General features: G+C 34.0%; 1 protein-coding gene across 2 annotated transcripts; it reads left to right on the top strand.

The window, feature by feature from the left end:
• Positions 1 to 935: 935 nt before the first annotated feature.
• On the top strand, positions 936 to 17,239 carry LOC124213211 (CF transmembrane conductance regulator). Of its 2 annotated transcripts, XM_046614259.2 has the most exons (18): positions 936 to 1,239; positions 2,202 to 2,312; positions 2,623 to 2,757; positions 3,259 to 3,463; positions 4,102 to 4,327; positions 4,636 to 4,792; positions 6,226 to 6,475; positions 6,626 to 6,820; positions 7,322 to 7,608; positions 7,754 to 7,937; positions 8,807 to 9,147; positions 9,264 to 9,405; positions 9,866 to 10,082; positions 10,159 to 10,389; positions 10,972 to 11,202; positions 11,470 to 11,771; positions 12,570 to 13,217; positions 13,976 to 17,239. In XM_046614259.2, exons 1-18 carry the CDS (start codon positions 1,166 to 1,168, stop codon positions 14,042 to 14,044), a joined length of 4,005 nt encoding a protein of 1,334 aa, XP_046470215.1. In that variant the 5' UTR covers positions 936 to 1,165; the 3' UTR covers positions 14,045 to 17,239. The 2 variants fall into 2 exon arrangements, with proteins under 2 accessions (XP_046470215.1, XP_046470216.1); XM_046614260.1 differs by lacking the exons at positions 936 to 1,239; positions 2,202 to 2,312 and having other exon boundaries at positions 2,656 to 2,757; positions 3,264 to 3,463.
• Positions 17,240 to 17,902: the final 663 nt, after the last annotated feature.

Below are 17,902 nucleotides of genomic sequence, written 5' to 3'. Positions count from 1 at the left end.
ATATTTTCACTCAACACCCTTTACACATTTCTTTTCTCTGTAGTACTCTGTGGTGGAAGGTAAATTCGACGTGCAGAAAAAGTGCGCACTTCGGCCGATGAAAAAGATTCTTTGTTTCTATGCTAGGAACGGTTCATCCTCTTGAAATCTGCTCAATGGTCAGCTACGATGGAAGCCGACTCGATGTTGAACCTGTACTCATTCTGTGAGGGTCTTGAATGAACTAAAGCAGTAATCACCAATAAAACAAGATTTGAGAATATCTTTATGCAATCTTTGTACCCGGAAAACCTAGTTGCGATTCATATTCGGGAGCCCCTAGAGTTTACTTCTGCCATCTATCGTTGACCCAACTTGGACTTATCGAGTAGCCATTATTATATTTCAGTGGTAACCCTATCCTAATCAAGAGGGCCATGTGTTCCTCGGTAGTGTGTAATTTGTAGAGTTTCAGTGACGTTGCTGCAGTGTCCGGTCGACAATGATGGACCCACTGTCTTTATCTAACACATGAATCAGCAAAGGGCAAGACATGTATATGATCAGTCAGCGTTATCGGCACTGCATTTCTGGCTGGCTCCTTGGAGCATTCTCCTTCATAGGGTATGGTTACTCGATGCTTCTGTGCGTTGAGCATGAACATAAGACACAGTGTAGAAGAAGACTGCTGCCCTTATCACCTTATGGGCTTCGCTCAGCGGGTGAGGCATGGTAATGGTTGTCGGTATTGCATGGTAAGGGCTGCAGTATTCTGCTATGCCGGCCTGATTTAACACTAAGGTCCCGTATGACGGGTCGGTAACTGCAGCGCAGTGAATTATCCCCTGAACTCAGTCGGAATATGCTCTAAGCCCAGGGCTAATTGCTTTTACGGTATATCTTCAGTCACGCTACGAGTAAAGACAGCAATCTGTAAATACTGACAGTTCTGTTAGTTGACCTTGCGTGAAGTCTCGTGACCACGTTTGGTTGTTACTGCAGCCAGCATCTCATTGTAAGCCAGCGGGAGCGGTTGGCTGGTGTGCAATGATGAGTTAGTCGGTGTCAGAAGTATTGATCCTGATTGCGATCAATTATTTTCTAAGTATAGATCTATAGTCTGGGCTTTACGTGGATTATTTTTGATGCCTTATGATCATCGGCTTATGATAAACATCTTGGCAGAATGGACAGCAGTCGAAAGTACGATAATCCCAGTCCCCAAGTTAAGGCCAATCCTTTCAGCCGATTATTTTTTTGGTGAGTAAAGTTGTAAATCCACAAGTGTTTTATGCCTACCAAAACGTTCTGCATCGTTGTCCCATTAATTCTAAAAATATACGCCTAGTCTGGCAGAATAAAACTTGCCAACATAACAAAGACTTTACATTCATTCGCATTCTATTGTTGTACATACAGTTCACTATTCTATTGTGTGATAACATTCAATTGTATTGACATTTGACTCATCAGACTATTCGTTACATATGACATTTTCTGTATATCATCACTTTGATGATGTAATCGCACATATCTACATAATCATGGATTTTGTTCAGTTCTGCTACAAAATTTGGGAATATCTTATCATGCGAATATGACACAGATATGGGTGCTATCACTTTAAAATAGATTACGGTTAATCAAATTGAATTGTATTGATGTGGACAATTTATTGCATAAAACTGGTTTGAACCTATTTGGTAAATTTTCTAAAAAAATGGTGCATTATTTTGAATGCAAAAAATATGAACATTATAAATTTGCCCCACACATATTATTTCAATGAGCATCACAAGTTTTAAGGAATGCTGTCGTCATATCCAGCTGACTGAATTCGCTGATGCGAGTTTTCCGATTACTTCCGATTTTTCATCCCACATTCAACGATTATTTACAACTTACGATGAAATTAGAAATTATTCAAAATTTGAAATAATAACTTGTCTGCTCTGACAGTAAAGTAGTGAAAAAAGCGACATCTTGTAATTTCTGATCAGTAAATTTAGCAAACACCATTCTATTGTTTATAAGTGAATGAGTGGTGAATGGAAATTTTATTTTACCACTCATTTCAAAGCAATAATCAGAAAATCTGTAATGATAGCAATTTACGTTATAGTAAAGTAAGACCGTTCAAGGATGCATATGTTTAGACTTTCAAAAGACATCTTAGATTTCTTTGCAATCTTTTCACACATGATGTACAATGACTTTTACAGGTGGTTGAAGTCGCTCTTTGCGTATGGCAGAACTCATGATTTGGAAGTCAAAGATTTGTATAACACCCTTCCTGAAGACCATAGCGCACCACTTGGAGATACCCTTGAAGAGTAAACAACCTTATATAAATATACATTCTATTTTTAAAAATAGTGAAACCCAGGATTACTGCTAATTTTATGCTCATTGTGTTATTTCTGAAAAGTACTCATTGTTTCTGTCCTAGGACCTAAAAACACACTTTTTCAATTTCAAAGTGGAAAGTTCTAGAATTCTGAATTACTCGACTATTTGGCATTCTATTTTACTATAGTTCTTATCATAAAGGCTGAAAATAATATTTGTGTTTCCATGGTTTATCATAATTTTAAATCTAAGATGTAGAAAAATATTTGCTAATATATATTAAAATTTTTACAGAAATTGGAAAAATGAATTAAAAAATGCTAAGGAAGAAAATAGAAAACCAAAACTGCTACAAGCGATAAAGAAAACTTTTGCAAGGTCATATTATATTTATGGTATATGGATACTGATTTTATCTGTATTCATTAGGTGAGATGAATTCAAATTGTAACACTGTTCATTACATTTTTATTTTGGGAGGTCGACAAATTGCAGATTTCTCCAAATTTCTAGTGAAAAATTTTATCAAAGATAGGGTATTGCTGGAATTTATTGTACCTACTCTTTAAATGGTCTGTTTTATATACCTATATGTACTATGAGTTTTTTCTTTCAAATGCTGCCAGAAGTAAGCAGAGAGGGAGATGACAATCAAAAATTTAACCACATTTTTATTTGACACGAAATTATGCATAGTCTGATCTAGAATAAAAAAAAATTTTGTTGAATGTGGTGCATTATTAATGTTAAAATCTACTTTGGCTGTGATATCTGCTGCAATTATTGGTTTCCGAATCAAAAAAGAAGGCATTTTCTTTGCCCTACAAAGTATAAAACCTAATCAGCAAAATTTTTCAGCCAGCAGAGCATGAAATGTGAACGTAACTTTTATTAAATTCATAAATGAAAAGTAGTACAATATTTTTCCAGAGTAGCACAACCGTTTGTGTTGGGACTTTTGATCGCCCACTTTAAACCTTGCTCGGGTTCTACTTCTGAAGAAGCTTATATGTACGCCACTGCAGTCGTGGTCTTGGCTTGGGCAAATGCTGCGATTTCACATCACGTAAATGTGGGGCAACTACGAGTTGGCATGAGAGTTCGCATCGCATGCAGTTCTCTGGTTTACCGAAAAGTGAGTGAATATTATTTTGAAGATATTATCAAGTGACAATAAAAATGAAGATGTGACCTAGTGAAAAAAATTCTAAAATATTTCACGTAATATTTATTAGAAATTCAGTAATGAGAAAAATTCTGTATTAATTCTGCAAAAGTTTAAATTAGTCTGACAATGTCTGAGAGATTTGAGAAGTTCCGCAGAGCTTCTAGAAAGAAGTTATCTTCTTTGAAGGAACCTTAACTTACAATGAAAATCTATAAAAAAAAACTTTGAGTTTGCGTATTTTTGACTTTTTTTGATCAAGTTGAGTTTGAGGTGAAAATTGAACCAATTTCTAAAGAAAACTCGATTTTTTTTAGAACTTAAATTTGTTTTACCCAACTAACAAAATCTGAATTCTGGAATTTTCTGATATATAGCACCACATTATAAACAAACTGGGATGGGCTTCTAAGAGAGATTATAAGTTCACACATTTGAAATTAATTAACCTCAAATACTGCCAAACTTCACATTCTAAGTAGATTTGGAGAAAATTCTGGTAGTTTCTGAAAATAATTTTAGCTCGGGTATTGAATTTGTCCTTATTGATTACTGAAAATAAACGCTTATCGATCATCGAACACTTACACACCTAATTCCATTTCCAGATCTTGCGTTTGTCGAGATGCGCATCCAATAAAACTGCCAGTGGACAGGTCGTCAATCTGCTTTCGAACGATGTTGCAAGATTTGATACGGTCGGCATGTTTTTACATTACATTTGGGTATTGCCGATTCAGGGTGCCCTAATCACCTACCTTGTCTGGCGCAGTGTCCAGGTTGCCTCATTGGCTGGGATATTATTAATCACTATACAAACAGTTCCGTTACAAGGTAAACCGTATATGAAAATAAATGTATTGCATATCAAGCTAATGTTTTAGATGAATGGGAAATTTTTATGTACAGAAATTATTCAATCAATACACTTGGGGAGTGAATTTGAAATTAGGCTCTACAATCTACAAATTTATCTAAATTCCTACTCTTGGAGTACTCTTCTCTTTTTTGTTTATTAAAGTTGGATGTTTTGAATTTTACTCATTCGGATTAGAAAAGTTTTTTTCATCCAAAATAGACCTAATTTTGCAAAACTAATTGTTACGTCAAAGTATGTAATATAAAATTTGATATACTTCCAGGATATTTAAGCAGATGGACGTCAAAGTTGAGGATGAAAATTGCCTTAAGAACTGATACAAGAGTACGATTGATGAACGAAATAGTTAGTGGGGTTCAAGTTATCAAAATGTATGCATGGGAAAAGCCGTTCGAGAAACTTGTGTCAATGGCGAGAAGGTTTGTGATTTATTTTTCATGTATTAAAATTTTTCTGTTCCCGAAAAATATACACACCTTGAATAACAATTTTTTACAAGAACTGGTATGTTCTAACTTACAATGAAATATTTTGGTACATATAATCTTTTCGCAGATAATAAATTCAAGAATATTTCAGATTTATCTAACAACAGTTATGATAGTTAAAGTTAAGAAAAGTAAAAGAGGTGTCGTATGGTACAGACCGCATAGTTCATTAAAATTGTCTGAAATTTTGTATAAATTTTTGACATCTATGTACCTCCAGTGCAAACAATTAATATTCCTGTATATAGTGACAGATGTCTTTCCTACATTTTCGACTGTGAATGAGATTATTTTTTCCCCAAAAATCTTGCAAGTTTTGCTGGATAACATTCTAATCTAAATTAAATAGCTCGAAACTTATTTGTGTGCACTAAAATTACGTAATTTTTGAATGCTTAAACTCAGTTTGAGGACGTTCTGTTGACCGATGTGATTTGTGCCCTGTGAGAAATACCTTTGTTTATGAATCTTCCTCTTCTTTTAAGAGCTTTCACTGAATAGTTGTTCTTCACTGCAAATACGTCTTCACGTTTGAAAATCAAATCAGCAAGCTAACATTCAAAACATTCAATTGAAATTTATAGTCTTTTCTGACAACGTAAAAAATATTTGGCTTCTGTTCCGTTATATTTCACTCTATCTCTAAAAACTCCTCTCTACCTACCTTTTCCACGAAGACTAATCTTTAAACGACCATTACTTCAACTCCTAAGACTCGTACATCTTTAACCAGAACCTCAAAACCTGACCAATCTAAATTTTTTAAACAAACTACCCACTCTGCTAACACAGCTAATCTCCACAAATTAAAAATTTTCTATTCCTATCAAAATCTCACTTCCACCATTGCCAACAATCGAGACTCTACTCAACTTTGAAATCAGTCTTTTGAAAAGATTACAACTAAAAACACGCAACATCTCAAGCTCAATCAAAACATTTAATATTACACAAGTACTCTTTGTAGTTACCAACCATTAAATAACAATACTGTTGTGAATCAGTAAAGAAAACATTATTCAATCTTTAATCTTTTCACATTTAATCTCAAGCAATCTGTTGCACTTAGTCTCAAGTGTTATTAAGGTATATAAGGTTTGTTAATAGCAAATTTTAGCGAACAATCATTAAAACAATCAACCCATTTGCATAGTCACACAATAACGTTGACCACGTATGACATCATGGACAACACAGCATCTGCTGCACTGAAAAACATCAAATATCATATAATATTATTTCAAAGATATTTAATAGCAAGATATACCGTGGAAATTTGTGTGCGATCGAAATAAGAGTTTCGTTTGCTGACTTTTCAGTGCTTTGACAAAGTCGTATCCATTGATAAATGTTTTTATTTGCAGCTATGAGGTGGAGGTTTTAACTCTGACGTCATATCTGAGAGGGTTCTACCTTGCAACAATGGTTTTCACTGAACGTACAACTCTATTTTTCACAATCATGACATATGTACTTATCGGTAACGAAATATCTGCTGACATAGCATTTTCACTAGCACAGTACTTCAACATTCTTCAATGCACCATGGCTATCTTTTACCCTCTGGCTGTCTCAATGTTAGCTGAAAGTTTGGTATCAATCAAACGTCTCCAGGTATGGTAATCAATATATACTCTTTATACATTCTGGAATTCATTCCAAATAAAGACACGGCTGAATGAGATATACAAAAAATTCGAAAAGCTTCTTACAGGATCACAAAATGTTATCAAACTTTAATTGTAATTTTTTAAATATTTTCAGACCTTCCTATCTCTTGAAGAAAACGTTCCTTCCCTTCAGCGGCATCCATCTGGCGATCAGAAAGATGCTATCATAACAAAAAATGTTACCACTTCGTGGACTGAAAATTCTATTGCAAATACCCTCCACCGCATAGATATTCGTATTGAATCAGGAACATTATGCGCCATTGTGGGATCAGTTGGTTCTGGAAAGGTACACCATACCGTTGCTAAAGAAAGTTCACGATGCAAAAAATTCTCAGTAATTTTTCAGAAATCTAGTAACATTTTTGGACAATCCTAAGAAAAATTATGTATCATTTCTGGCACATAGTCGTCACTGTTGGCAGGGAAAACCAGGAATTGAGGGAAAAACTTTAAAAAAATATCGCGTTTTTGTTAAGAACTTATATTTTTTCAAATCTTTTTTTTTACATCACGCATCAAAACGGTCTGACGTCTAATGTGTATTTTCTGACTGTATTGTGTTATGGAAAATTAGAATGGATTTCTGAGAAAAATTACAAATTTCCTGGAATCAGTGGAAAAGAATTTTTGTGAAATGCTTTTATATCGTTACTATTCGCCTTCATAATTTCATTTCATTCTTTCACTCTACATTGCTCAGCAATTTCTTTCGGATTCTCCACAAAATCGTATTTTTCTACATTGCGTTAATTTCAGTTTTTTATTTAAAATTGTTTACAATTTTTAGAGTTCCTTTCTGCAATTAATTCTGGGTGAACTTCCACCAACTCAAGGTCAGATTTATGTTAACGGCTCTGTTGCATATGCCAGTCAAGAACCATGGCTTTTCGGTGGCAGTGTTCGTAACAATATACTATTTGGCCAAGAGTATGATAAAGAAAAATACAGAGAAGTTACAAAAGTTTGTGCTCTCCTAAAAGACTTCGAGCAATTCCCTCAGGGTGATAAGAGTATTGTTGGCGAAAAAGGTGCGTCACTGAGCGGAGGACAACGCGCCAGAGTTAATTTGGCCAGGTAATTGCTTTCAAATGCATATAAAAACATTTGCAAAAAAAATTGGATTCTTCCTACTTCATTCAAACAATATGGTGTTGATAATATAATTTTTGGACTAAGAGTAGATAAAGTACTACAACTGTTACTAAATTGGTTATTACAGAGCTGTCTACAGAGATGCAGATATATATCTCTTGGATGATCCGCTTTCTGCAGTTGATACACACGTGGGTAAACAACTGTTCGACGAATGCATAAATGGCTACCTAAAACAGAAGACGAGAATTCTAGTAACGCATCAAATACAATATTTAAAAAATGCTGACATGATTATTGTCTTAGATAACGTGAGTATTCGATAGTTATTGCAGAAAAATTGCATAGTTTGACCACTTCGTATAAGGATAATCGGCTGTGTGTTCAAATCAAAAGTTAAGGAATGAAAAAAAATCGCTTTAAAAATCTGAGGCAGTTATTTGTGCCAACGATGTACTGATCAAAAAATATTGCTACAATCTAATAGAATTGATTCTGAGCAAATTTTATCGAACTACGATATCAACAATTCAAGTACAAGTTTTATTGTTAGGACGTTTAAAATGATTAAGCGTCGTTATTTTTCGTCCGAGTCTGATTTTTTTCAGCTTATTTCGTTCATCATAGAGATTTCCAGATATCATGCAAAAATTTTCTTACAAATATTCAGTTATCTCCAGAGTGGAATAAAATAATTTTGCATGAATACCGGATAACAACTGTACGTCAAAAATTACATTTATGCATTACATCTGTACTCTAATTTGAGACTTCTTTAAGGTATTTCAACAAATTTTTGGGGATCTGATCGTCCGCTAAAAGAGCCCAAAAGCAGTAGAATCTGATTAAAAAAACATGACAATTCAAACATTCTGAACGTTCTGATTATAAAACCTTTTCTCAAATTCTAGGTATCTTTTTTTGGGTTGTTCAGATTATCTCGAAATCATTTCTATTACATTGCAGGGATCTTATTTTATTCACATTTGTCATTATTGGCGCAAATAACGCTGTTTGAGATTTTTTGAAATTAATTTTGTTCTCTTTTAACCATTGATTCGAATCGTACCACCTATTCTTTTTCAAAACGAACAGCAGTTGGTTTCCTTTATATTGAAAGATTTGAAATTTCAACCTTGAAACACCTGTATCCAATCAACTCAAAACTTATCCTGAATAGGGCAAAGTTGCAAGTCAAGGGTCATTTGAAGAATTGCAAAAAAATAATACAACATTTGCGAATTTGCTGAACGAAGACGAGTCTGAAGAAAAGGTTAAAGCTGTGGTACACCCACCTGCAGAACGAATGGTATCCGAAATTTCAAACCTGAACGAAGATGAGGATATAGAAGATGAGCCCAAAGAGACTGACGAATTGATGGCCAAAGGCGGTGTCTCGAGTATGCTGTATTGGCAATATTTCAGAGCTGGCGGGTCAACATTCATGATTCTAATGGTTATATTTACATTGATTTTGGGTCAACTGGCCAGCAGTGGAACCGACTACTGGCTATCATATTGGTAATTATACAGACATTTTGAAGTTTCGACAGTTATTAACATCCCAAAGTGCCAAAAAAATATCTGCGATCGGAATTTCTCGTATTAATTCTGATTCGTTTGCCATTTTAAAATAGGACCAAACAAGAAGACCGTCAATTAATGGAAAAACCGCCCGAAAATTGCACAATCAACAATTTTCCAAGCAATGCAACAATCCCCACACTTTCATCTAACGATTCTGAGTTAAATTCATCAAATACTCCGCTTACAACATTAGTAAGTTCCACAGATGTCATACGCTTTTCATTTTATCTATAATTTTCCCTGTGTTTAATTTGAAATACCTTGTTCTCACAATTAATTTCAACAAGTGCGCATTAGACTTGTCTTTGAAAAGTATAGTAATGAAGGATTTATGCTAAGGTTGTGAGATTAGTCGATCACAGTAGACTTTGACGAACCGTTTTGACATCAGAAACAGCGATTAATTGAGTATTCAGAAAAACGATGAATCGGAAAGACGATTAATTTGAAAAGCAGGTTAATCGGAGAAAACGATTATCAAACATTTCGAATAATTACTTTGATGATAAAACAATCAATTAAAGCTTACGATTTAATCAATCAAATGCTTAGAGTAAATTTATACAAAAAAAAGTACTTTATTCTGGTATATCATCCGCTTCTGCAATTGAGGTGTACCAATTAATTATAATAAAATATGTTGCATATTCAGGTTATTCCAAAAGATCTGACTGCACAAGCATCTCACTTTGACACAAGTATGGCATTATGGATTTACGGTGGCTGTATAACTGGAAGTGTTGTGATAACAATACTGCGAAGTTTACTTTTTTTCAAACTATGCATGAACGCCAGCAAAGGTTTACACAACACGATGTTTGCAAACATTTTGAAAGCTCCCATGCATTTCTTTGATACAAATCCTTCCGGTGAGTAATGATTCTCTGCGACAACTATCTTGAAAAATTCGTGAATTCAAATATCAACACTTCAATTATCCCCCAGGACGTATTCTTAATCGATTTTCAAAGGATATGGGAGCAATAGACGAAATTCTTCCTCGAGTGATGATAGAATCTCTACAAGTTTACCTCGTAATGTCTGGTATCCTGATTCAAGTGGTCATAATCAATTGGTGGATGATATTTGCAATAATCGTTATGGGATTCTTGTACTGGCTAATCCAACAAATTTACGTCTCATCGGCTCGTGATATCAAACGACTGGAAGGTGTTAGTAAGTATTTACAGTTCTGAGAATTTTCAACGTACTATTTTGTCAATCATCTCCCCATTTCATCAGGCTTCTAGAAAAAACTCATATTCTGTACGAATTTCATTTATTATCAAAAATCTGAAAAAGTTTTTTAGTTTTTGACTATTCTGACCAATTTTAGTTAGTGATTAAAATTGAGAAAGTGTTTGAAAAAAAACCTCATATTTATTCAGCTCTTTATTCTGTATCACAAATCTGAGAAAAACCTGCAGGATTCTGGTATTTCGCCATCTTTTCTGACAGCATCACGTATCTGTAAAAAAATATTTCTAGCTACACTAGTATTATTATAAATTTTGAAAAATTTTCAATTACCAAGGTTTTCTATAAACTAACTTAAATTAATTCTGTCTGCACAGGAATTGAGATATTTCCACAAAACTCGTAGACATTATTATAATCTGCCAGAGATTTTTTTTAGAAAAAGCATCAAACTGTCAGAAGTTCTTTTTCGGAATAGATTGGTAGAAATTTCTGTAAGTTTCTTAGAATAATGTTTTCTTGGGATTTATATTTACTCCCCAATATTAATTGAATTCACAGCTAAAAGCCCTGTGTTTTCACATGTGAGTGCTTCTTTGAGTGGATTAGCGACGATCCGATCATCTGGAGTCGAAGAGATGTTGCGCCAAGAGTTTGACATCCATCAAAACTTGAATACCGCAGCTTACTATCTTACCATTATAAGTAGCACGGCTTTTGGATTTTGGCTGGATATGGTATCCCTTGCCTTTGTTTCATTTGTCACGTACAGCTTCATTTTCTTAAATCATGGTAAGTGGAGAGAATTTTTTATTCAAGTACTGTATGGACCTACCACCAAAAAGCCGTGACCAGTAGAGTAATAAGAAAAATAACTGGTAACCTTATTACTCAATATGTTATCTGGAATGTAAAGGTAATTTTTCAGGTTGCGTTTCAGTGGTTGAGAGATATCGATATTGCTATTTTCGTCGTTATTGTTACTTTGTTAAATAATCGTTCTCGCTTTTCATACGTGTGAAAAGACCTCAAGTTTTGTAATTCGATCTTTGTTTCAAGGTAATACATTCGCTGGCGATGTTGGACTGGCAATTTCACAAGTACTGATTTTGTGCGGAATGCTGCAACATGGAGTGCGTCAAATGGCAGAAGTTATTTCTCAGATGACAAGCGTCGAGCGTGTTCTACAGTTTACCAAACTCGAGAAGGAGGGACCTTTCGAGAGCGAGCCTGGTCAAAAACCCCCAGCACAATGGCCGAGTGAAGGTCAAATTCAATTCAATCACACATATCTGCGCTATGTGGAGTCCGAACCTCCAGTTCTCAAGGACCTGAATGTTGTAATCAAGCCTGGAATGAAGGTGGGTTTAAGGATGATCGGGCCGCACTGTCTGAATAAACAGTTGATAAACTACCGTTTACCAAATCTCAACAATGTTATTTAAGCCAGTGATGGCGGACACGAATGAAACAACATCCCTACTGTGTAATGGAAATGGATCAAAGTAAATACGAAGAACACAAGTTGCGATAACTACAATTTGAGTAAAGGTTTTGCAATTTAAAGCCTCAATCAGAATCAGTTTTCAATCAGAATCCAACACTTTTGGGCTCATTTTTCCGAGAACATTCTCATGAATTGCTTGGAAAATTTTCAAGAAATAATACGTTCTAGCATGGTTATAACACGCTAATATGACTGTTGCTAAACATCTATTCTGCCATAGTCAAAAAAACTATTTCTGTCCACTTTCAACATAACTATTGGCACAATTTTTTTCAGACAATTGCTGAAAATCTCTATGGCAAACAAAGTATATAATTTAATCCGTTTGAACGTTCTAATTTCAAAACTTTCCTTTTAATGTTTATATCTTAGCTTGAGGTATTCAAATTTGGTCAGACTCATTTATTTTACGTGGTAGGGATTTTTTTTCGTTCATGTTTATTTTCAAAAAGTATTTGCTCTTTTCAACTTTTGATTTTGGCTGTGTAGCCCATTCATTCTTGAAAATAGGTGAATCAAATCATTAATATTCACAAGAATTCCACATCTCTGGGAAAAACCCAGTGAAATGTAACCAAACAGTCAGTTCTTGATAAAGAAATATCTGATGATCTTGCTCTGTGAAATTATCCGGCATTTCAATTGACCTCAGGTTGGAATAGTCGGCCGCACTGGAGCTGGTAAATCTTCACTCATCTCAGCTCTGTTTCGCTTAGCAAAAGTGGAAGGGGAAATAGTTTTGGACAATATAGACACTAAAAAGATTGGCCTTCACGATTTGAGAACAAAAATCTCAATAATACCGCAAGTGCCAGTTTTATTCTCTGCCACAGTGAGAGACAATCTTGATCCGTTTCACAAGTTTGAAGATGCCAAACTTTGGCTTGCCCTAGACCAAGTCGAACTGAAGGATTCTATCGCGTCGCTTGATCACCTCGTCAACGAGGGTGGAACTAATTTCAGTGCTGGACAACGCCAGCTTGTCTGTCTGGCCCGGGCACTCCTAAGGAACAACAAAGTTCTCGTTCTCGATGAAGCTACAGCAAATGTAGACCCGTCTACTGATGCCTTGATACAACATACGATAAGAACAGAATTCAAAGATTGCACTGTGTTGACCATAGCTCACAGATTGAACACAATTATGGACAGCGACAAGGTCTTAGTAATGGATCATGGACAAATAGTAGAGTTCGATCATCCTCATTTACTCTTGCAAAATGAAAATGGATACTTCTCTAGAATGCTTGGCGAAATGGGGAAAAATATGGCTGAGGAACTCAAAACCGTCGCTAAAGAGGTACACTCGTTTTTCATCATCAAACTGAGCATCTAGTCACAGGAAATATAGGATAATGTCAGACATATGTACTAGAATTTTTTATCTCCGTTCATTGATTTCTTGCTTAGGACATGCATCGGTATTTGGAACTATCAAAAAATACTTAAAATGTGCAAAACGAAGAACATGATGAATTCGAGAAATATTAGAAGAACAATTATTGAAATTCTATTTATGAATAAAACATTTCAGCTTTGGTTTCATTCAAATAGAGCAAGCGCATCTTTGGGGGTCGTTTTCACTCTTTTAAACCTTTTTTCCCGCCGACAAAAAAAAAAAAGATATGTCTTTTAGTTTTCAATGATCTACAACATATATGAGTTGCAACGAATTTGAAGGGGCAAATCAAACTAGTGTTCCTTGTAAGAATAAGTTATTAGGTGAAAGCGAAATCAAATGTTGCTTACCGAATGAAACAACTCAACGAGTATTTTTTGCTTTTTTTATAGTTCATTGATTTCCAGACGATCCAATAATTCATTTTTCTTTTAAATTGAATTGACGTGATGTAAAGCACATTTTGTTTTCCTCTAATTCCAATTAGAAATGTTCCAACTTGTAATTGATTGTGATTCAGAGATGAAATTATTTGACAGAAGCAACAAAACGCAACTTGATATCCCCTGGAACTTGATTACACTAGATACTCTACCAAGTGGTTTTCCAATTACAAGTCTGATAAACATTACTGTCAACTTTTCAAAATTATTTTACAGGCCTTCGAAAGCGTTACGCAAGAAATCGTTCCAGTACATGGGTCCAATGGTACTATCCAGAAGAAGTAAAGGTCAGCCTATTTGAAAATAATATTCTTGACAATAGGCCTAAAAACATTGAGCAGACATCATTACATACCAGTAGATTGACAACTTCAAACAAAAGCATTCACAATGAATGGTTATAACCGAGTATTCTATTTGTATTTTTGAACAGTACAAACTTGTAGTTAATTTTTCCACCTTTTCAAGTCAGTTGAAGAATTTCAACTTGAAGAAAACGTTAATTTTATTATCTTTATACTTCACAAAAAAAACTTTAGATTATAGTAGTATTGACATAGATTAGCATCAACGGATGTATTGGAATCTTACGTGATATTTTTTTCCTGGTGCGTTGTGCTTTAGTCAGTTACTCGAAATATCCTAGTTAATAATCACAAAGTGATACGAATATTCTAGGTAAAGAAATCTTTACTACGTGATATATTTTCTCTACATTTTCATGTCCAAAAAGTCTCCAATTACTCAGAGTATTTCAACTGCACACTGAATCTACATATAATGATTCCCTGTTCTGCGGCTGTGCTTAAAATTACCGACTTGATTCGAGGTATTTATCATATGTTATATACACCTTATGTGCCTAAAACTGTGGCAAAAGATTTAGAATATTTGTGATAAAAAGAATTGCCAGTGAGTATTTCACCGTTACAACGCAATGTAAAACGTGAGCACAACGAACAATTTTTACTCGAATTAGGCATTGAGAAAAAATATTCAATTTATGAATCTGTATGATTTATAACGTTTAGAGATACCTATGACCTTAAGAAATGAACTTGATTTCGTAGCATTTACATCTTATTCCATACTCAGGGATGCATGAGCTCCACCAACGAAATTAAAAATTTAGAAAACACCGAAGAAGCCGTTTAAAAAATCTCAAGCAATGTAGTCTGCGCCGATAATAGTGAACACGAATTGAATAATATCTCTACTATACAGTCGAAATGAATCCGAGAAAATTTGAATAATACAATTGTGAGATAAGAATTGGGGAAAAATTGTTATAAGTAGAACATTGAAAATTAACAAACTCCAGTGTTTTTGTGCTGATTAAAACGGTTTTGGGCTTATTTTCCTAGCTGACTAAACCCTCAAAAGTTTCCTAAATACATTCTAGAAATCTAATACTAAAATATAGTTATAACGCATAAATGTAGTTGATGATGAACATTCGTTGTACCCTACTTTGAAAGATCTTTTTTTATAATCCATGCTGGAGCTAATTATTTGCATCATTTTTTCTGACGACCTTTGGAAATTTCTACGATGAGAAAAATGAGTTAAAAAATATTAGAATCCGTAAAAACACCGAAGTTCAATCATTTTGAACCTGTCCGATTACATAAACTTTTCTCGAATTGTTGATATATTAATTCACTATCATTGGTATCAATAACGTTACTGAAGATTTTTCAAATGGTTTTTTTGAAAAAGATTGTGCCAGAAGTGGTTTCATTCATCATGAAATCATTCGAATGAACTCAAAGTAATAAGTAAAAAAAAAAAATAATTGGCACTGAAATTTCTACTGCCAAATATAAAATAGATTATTTCAATATGTTGTACTTAAAAAAACTTTGATTACGAATGCCAGAAGTACAATGTGATTCCAAGACAAAAGCATTTGCTCTACAAAACTCAAACACGTTCAAAATAAGCAACATTGGTTGGATGATAAATTTCAGCAATGTTATTAGTATATTTGAATTTCATTTTAATGTTTCAGTAATAATACATCCAAACAGTTGCTCTAAATTCAATCACGTTCTTTTTTGAAATCGTATTTACGCGATGCCATTGCCGAACCATGGTATATTTGTACTTATACATATATGTATATTTTCTAACACACACATATATATATATATATATATATATATATATATATATATATATATATATATATATATATACGTACATACATACATACATATGTTTATGTGTATTGCTGTATGTCAAAAATATTGAAAAAAGTAATTCAGTTTTTAGTTTATAGTTAAAATCAAAACGTCGTGCTGGCTGGAAAGCACATTATAATTGTCTTCATAAGTTAAGTATAGATAGACTCGATTTTCTATTTCTTGGAGGTAATTATTAACATTCATGGAAAATGTATCTGCCTCTTTGGCTCTCTGTGCTCTTCCTCTCTCTTTGCAAATTAATTATTCAAAATATTCGTATAATTTACTGCAGAAGCGTCAAGTTTCTGGTTGTTTTTAGTTTTATACAAAAACTGGCACGTAGAGAAACCCTCCTTAGGCAATTGATTTACTTAACGTAATTTCATTTATATTTTCGAACTATTTTCGGTGACCACCCAAACGTGATTCTGAACTCTGCAATTTCCCATATTTTGGATCGATTCTAACACTCAGTGAGCATTCAGTACAGAAGTGTAAAATGCACGTTAAGCAAAATACGGAAATCTTGGGTGAAATTGTAAAAAAAATGACATGAAATCAGTTTGCCTTTAGAGGATTAATAAGTACATGACAATGTTTCGTTGATCAAGATCTCAATGAATTAGTCATATTAATTGAGCATACATGTCAAGAGCAAATCATTGGCATTTTTTTCTTGATTTTAAAGTAGCCAGTTACTTAAAGAAATTAATCTTAGGTGCCCGAATTGTGTGAGGATTTAATTTTTATTACCTCACAAGCATTCGAAACATTTTTTCCAAACTCTTACAACTTGGGATTTTTTTTGTGCTTCATTTCTTTTTCAAAGTCTTGTATAAATGTTTAACGTATGTTAACGAAATGCTTTCATCGTTACACAATGATACATGTTACCACCAATAATTTAAATGAAATGGTCTCACGAGACTTACAAGGAAAGTATTTTTATTGATCAGTGTGGTTTGATAGCAAATTTTATGAAAAATTGTTTTCCAAAACTACACAACAACTTGTAAACCAATATATTTCAACACTATTGTACAAAACTTATTACGCTATTTTTTCAGAATTATATACACAAATGTAAACATTAGAAATCCATAACAAAAAATCTGGTACTTGATAGATTAAGGATGTCTTACAACCTCGAGAACAAAATAGTGATAAGCTGGTTATAAACTATAATCAGAAATCTGTATACCTCATGCATATTTGAAAATGACAATATTGAATGCACAATGTAATGTAATTCATAGTCTCAAAAATGTAATAAACGTGATTTTGAAAAACTATATTTAATAAAATCGTTTGATATTTATTACTACATATTATTTTTACGGCTGAACGGCCCTAAAATTTTCTGTCGGAAAGCGATTTTTCGATGCGGATTCTCACCAACTTGATGGGAACTCAAAATAACTCCCAAATACGGTAGAATCGACAGCTGCGATAATACCTCAAGAAGATTCGTTTTTCATCTGTAACTTTTCCGCAATTGATAACTGTGAGTTGAAACTGCGCGCAATCGACTAATCTCGATACATTACATCGGATTAAGGTTTAACTATATTTATTTAAACTTTCTCCCGTTGCAACCGATTTGTAGAACCCTACTACGACTGGACTGTGTACCCTCAGGAATTCAAAAAAGATAACCACATCGTAAGATCAACAACTGCGAAAATACAACGAAATTTTTCTGTTTTTCGACAGTAACTTTGGAAGCCTTAATTGCATTTTCTCTAATGTCTACATACTATATAAAACATTGACTCCTGATTTAGAAGATAGTCCAGAATAAATTTTGCATGACCTAAAGAAATTTCTCAGTGGTAGAAATGAAGCTGGCTCTTCGGACTGATTCAAACTATGGGTACCCAAAATGTACCTTGGCTAGGATGTCGTAGAATCGTTGCTGAGAAAATACTACCAGTTTTCAGGGTTCAGCTTACTGCAG

Source organism: Neodiprion pinetum, chromosome 2 (genome assembly GCF_021155775.2).
Source record: "Neodiprion pinetum isolate iyNeoPine1 chromosome 2, iyNeoPine1.2, whole genome shotgun sequence".
Taxonomy (NCBI): Eukaryota; Metazoa; Arthropoda; class Insecta; order Hymenoptera; family Diprionidae; genus Neodiprion; species Neodiprion pinetum.
Note: the sequence above shows the minus strand (reverse complement) of the source record. Positions and strands in the feature narration are given on the sequence as shown.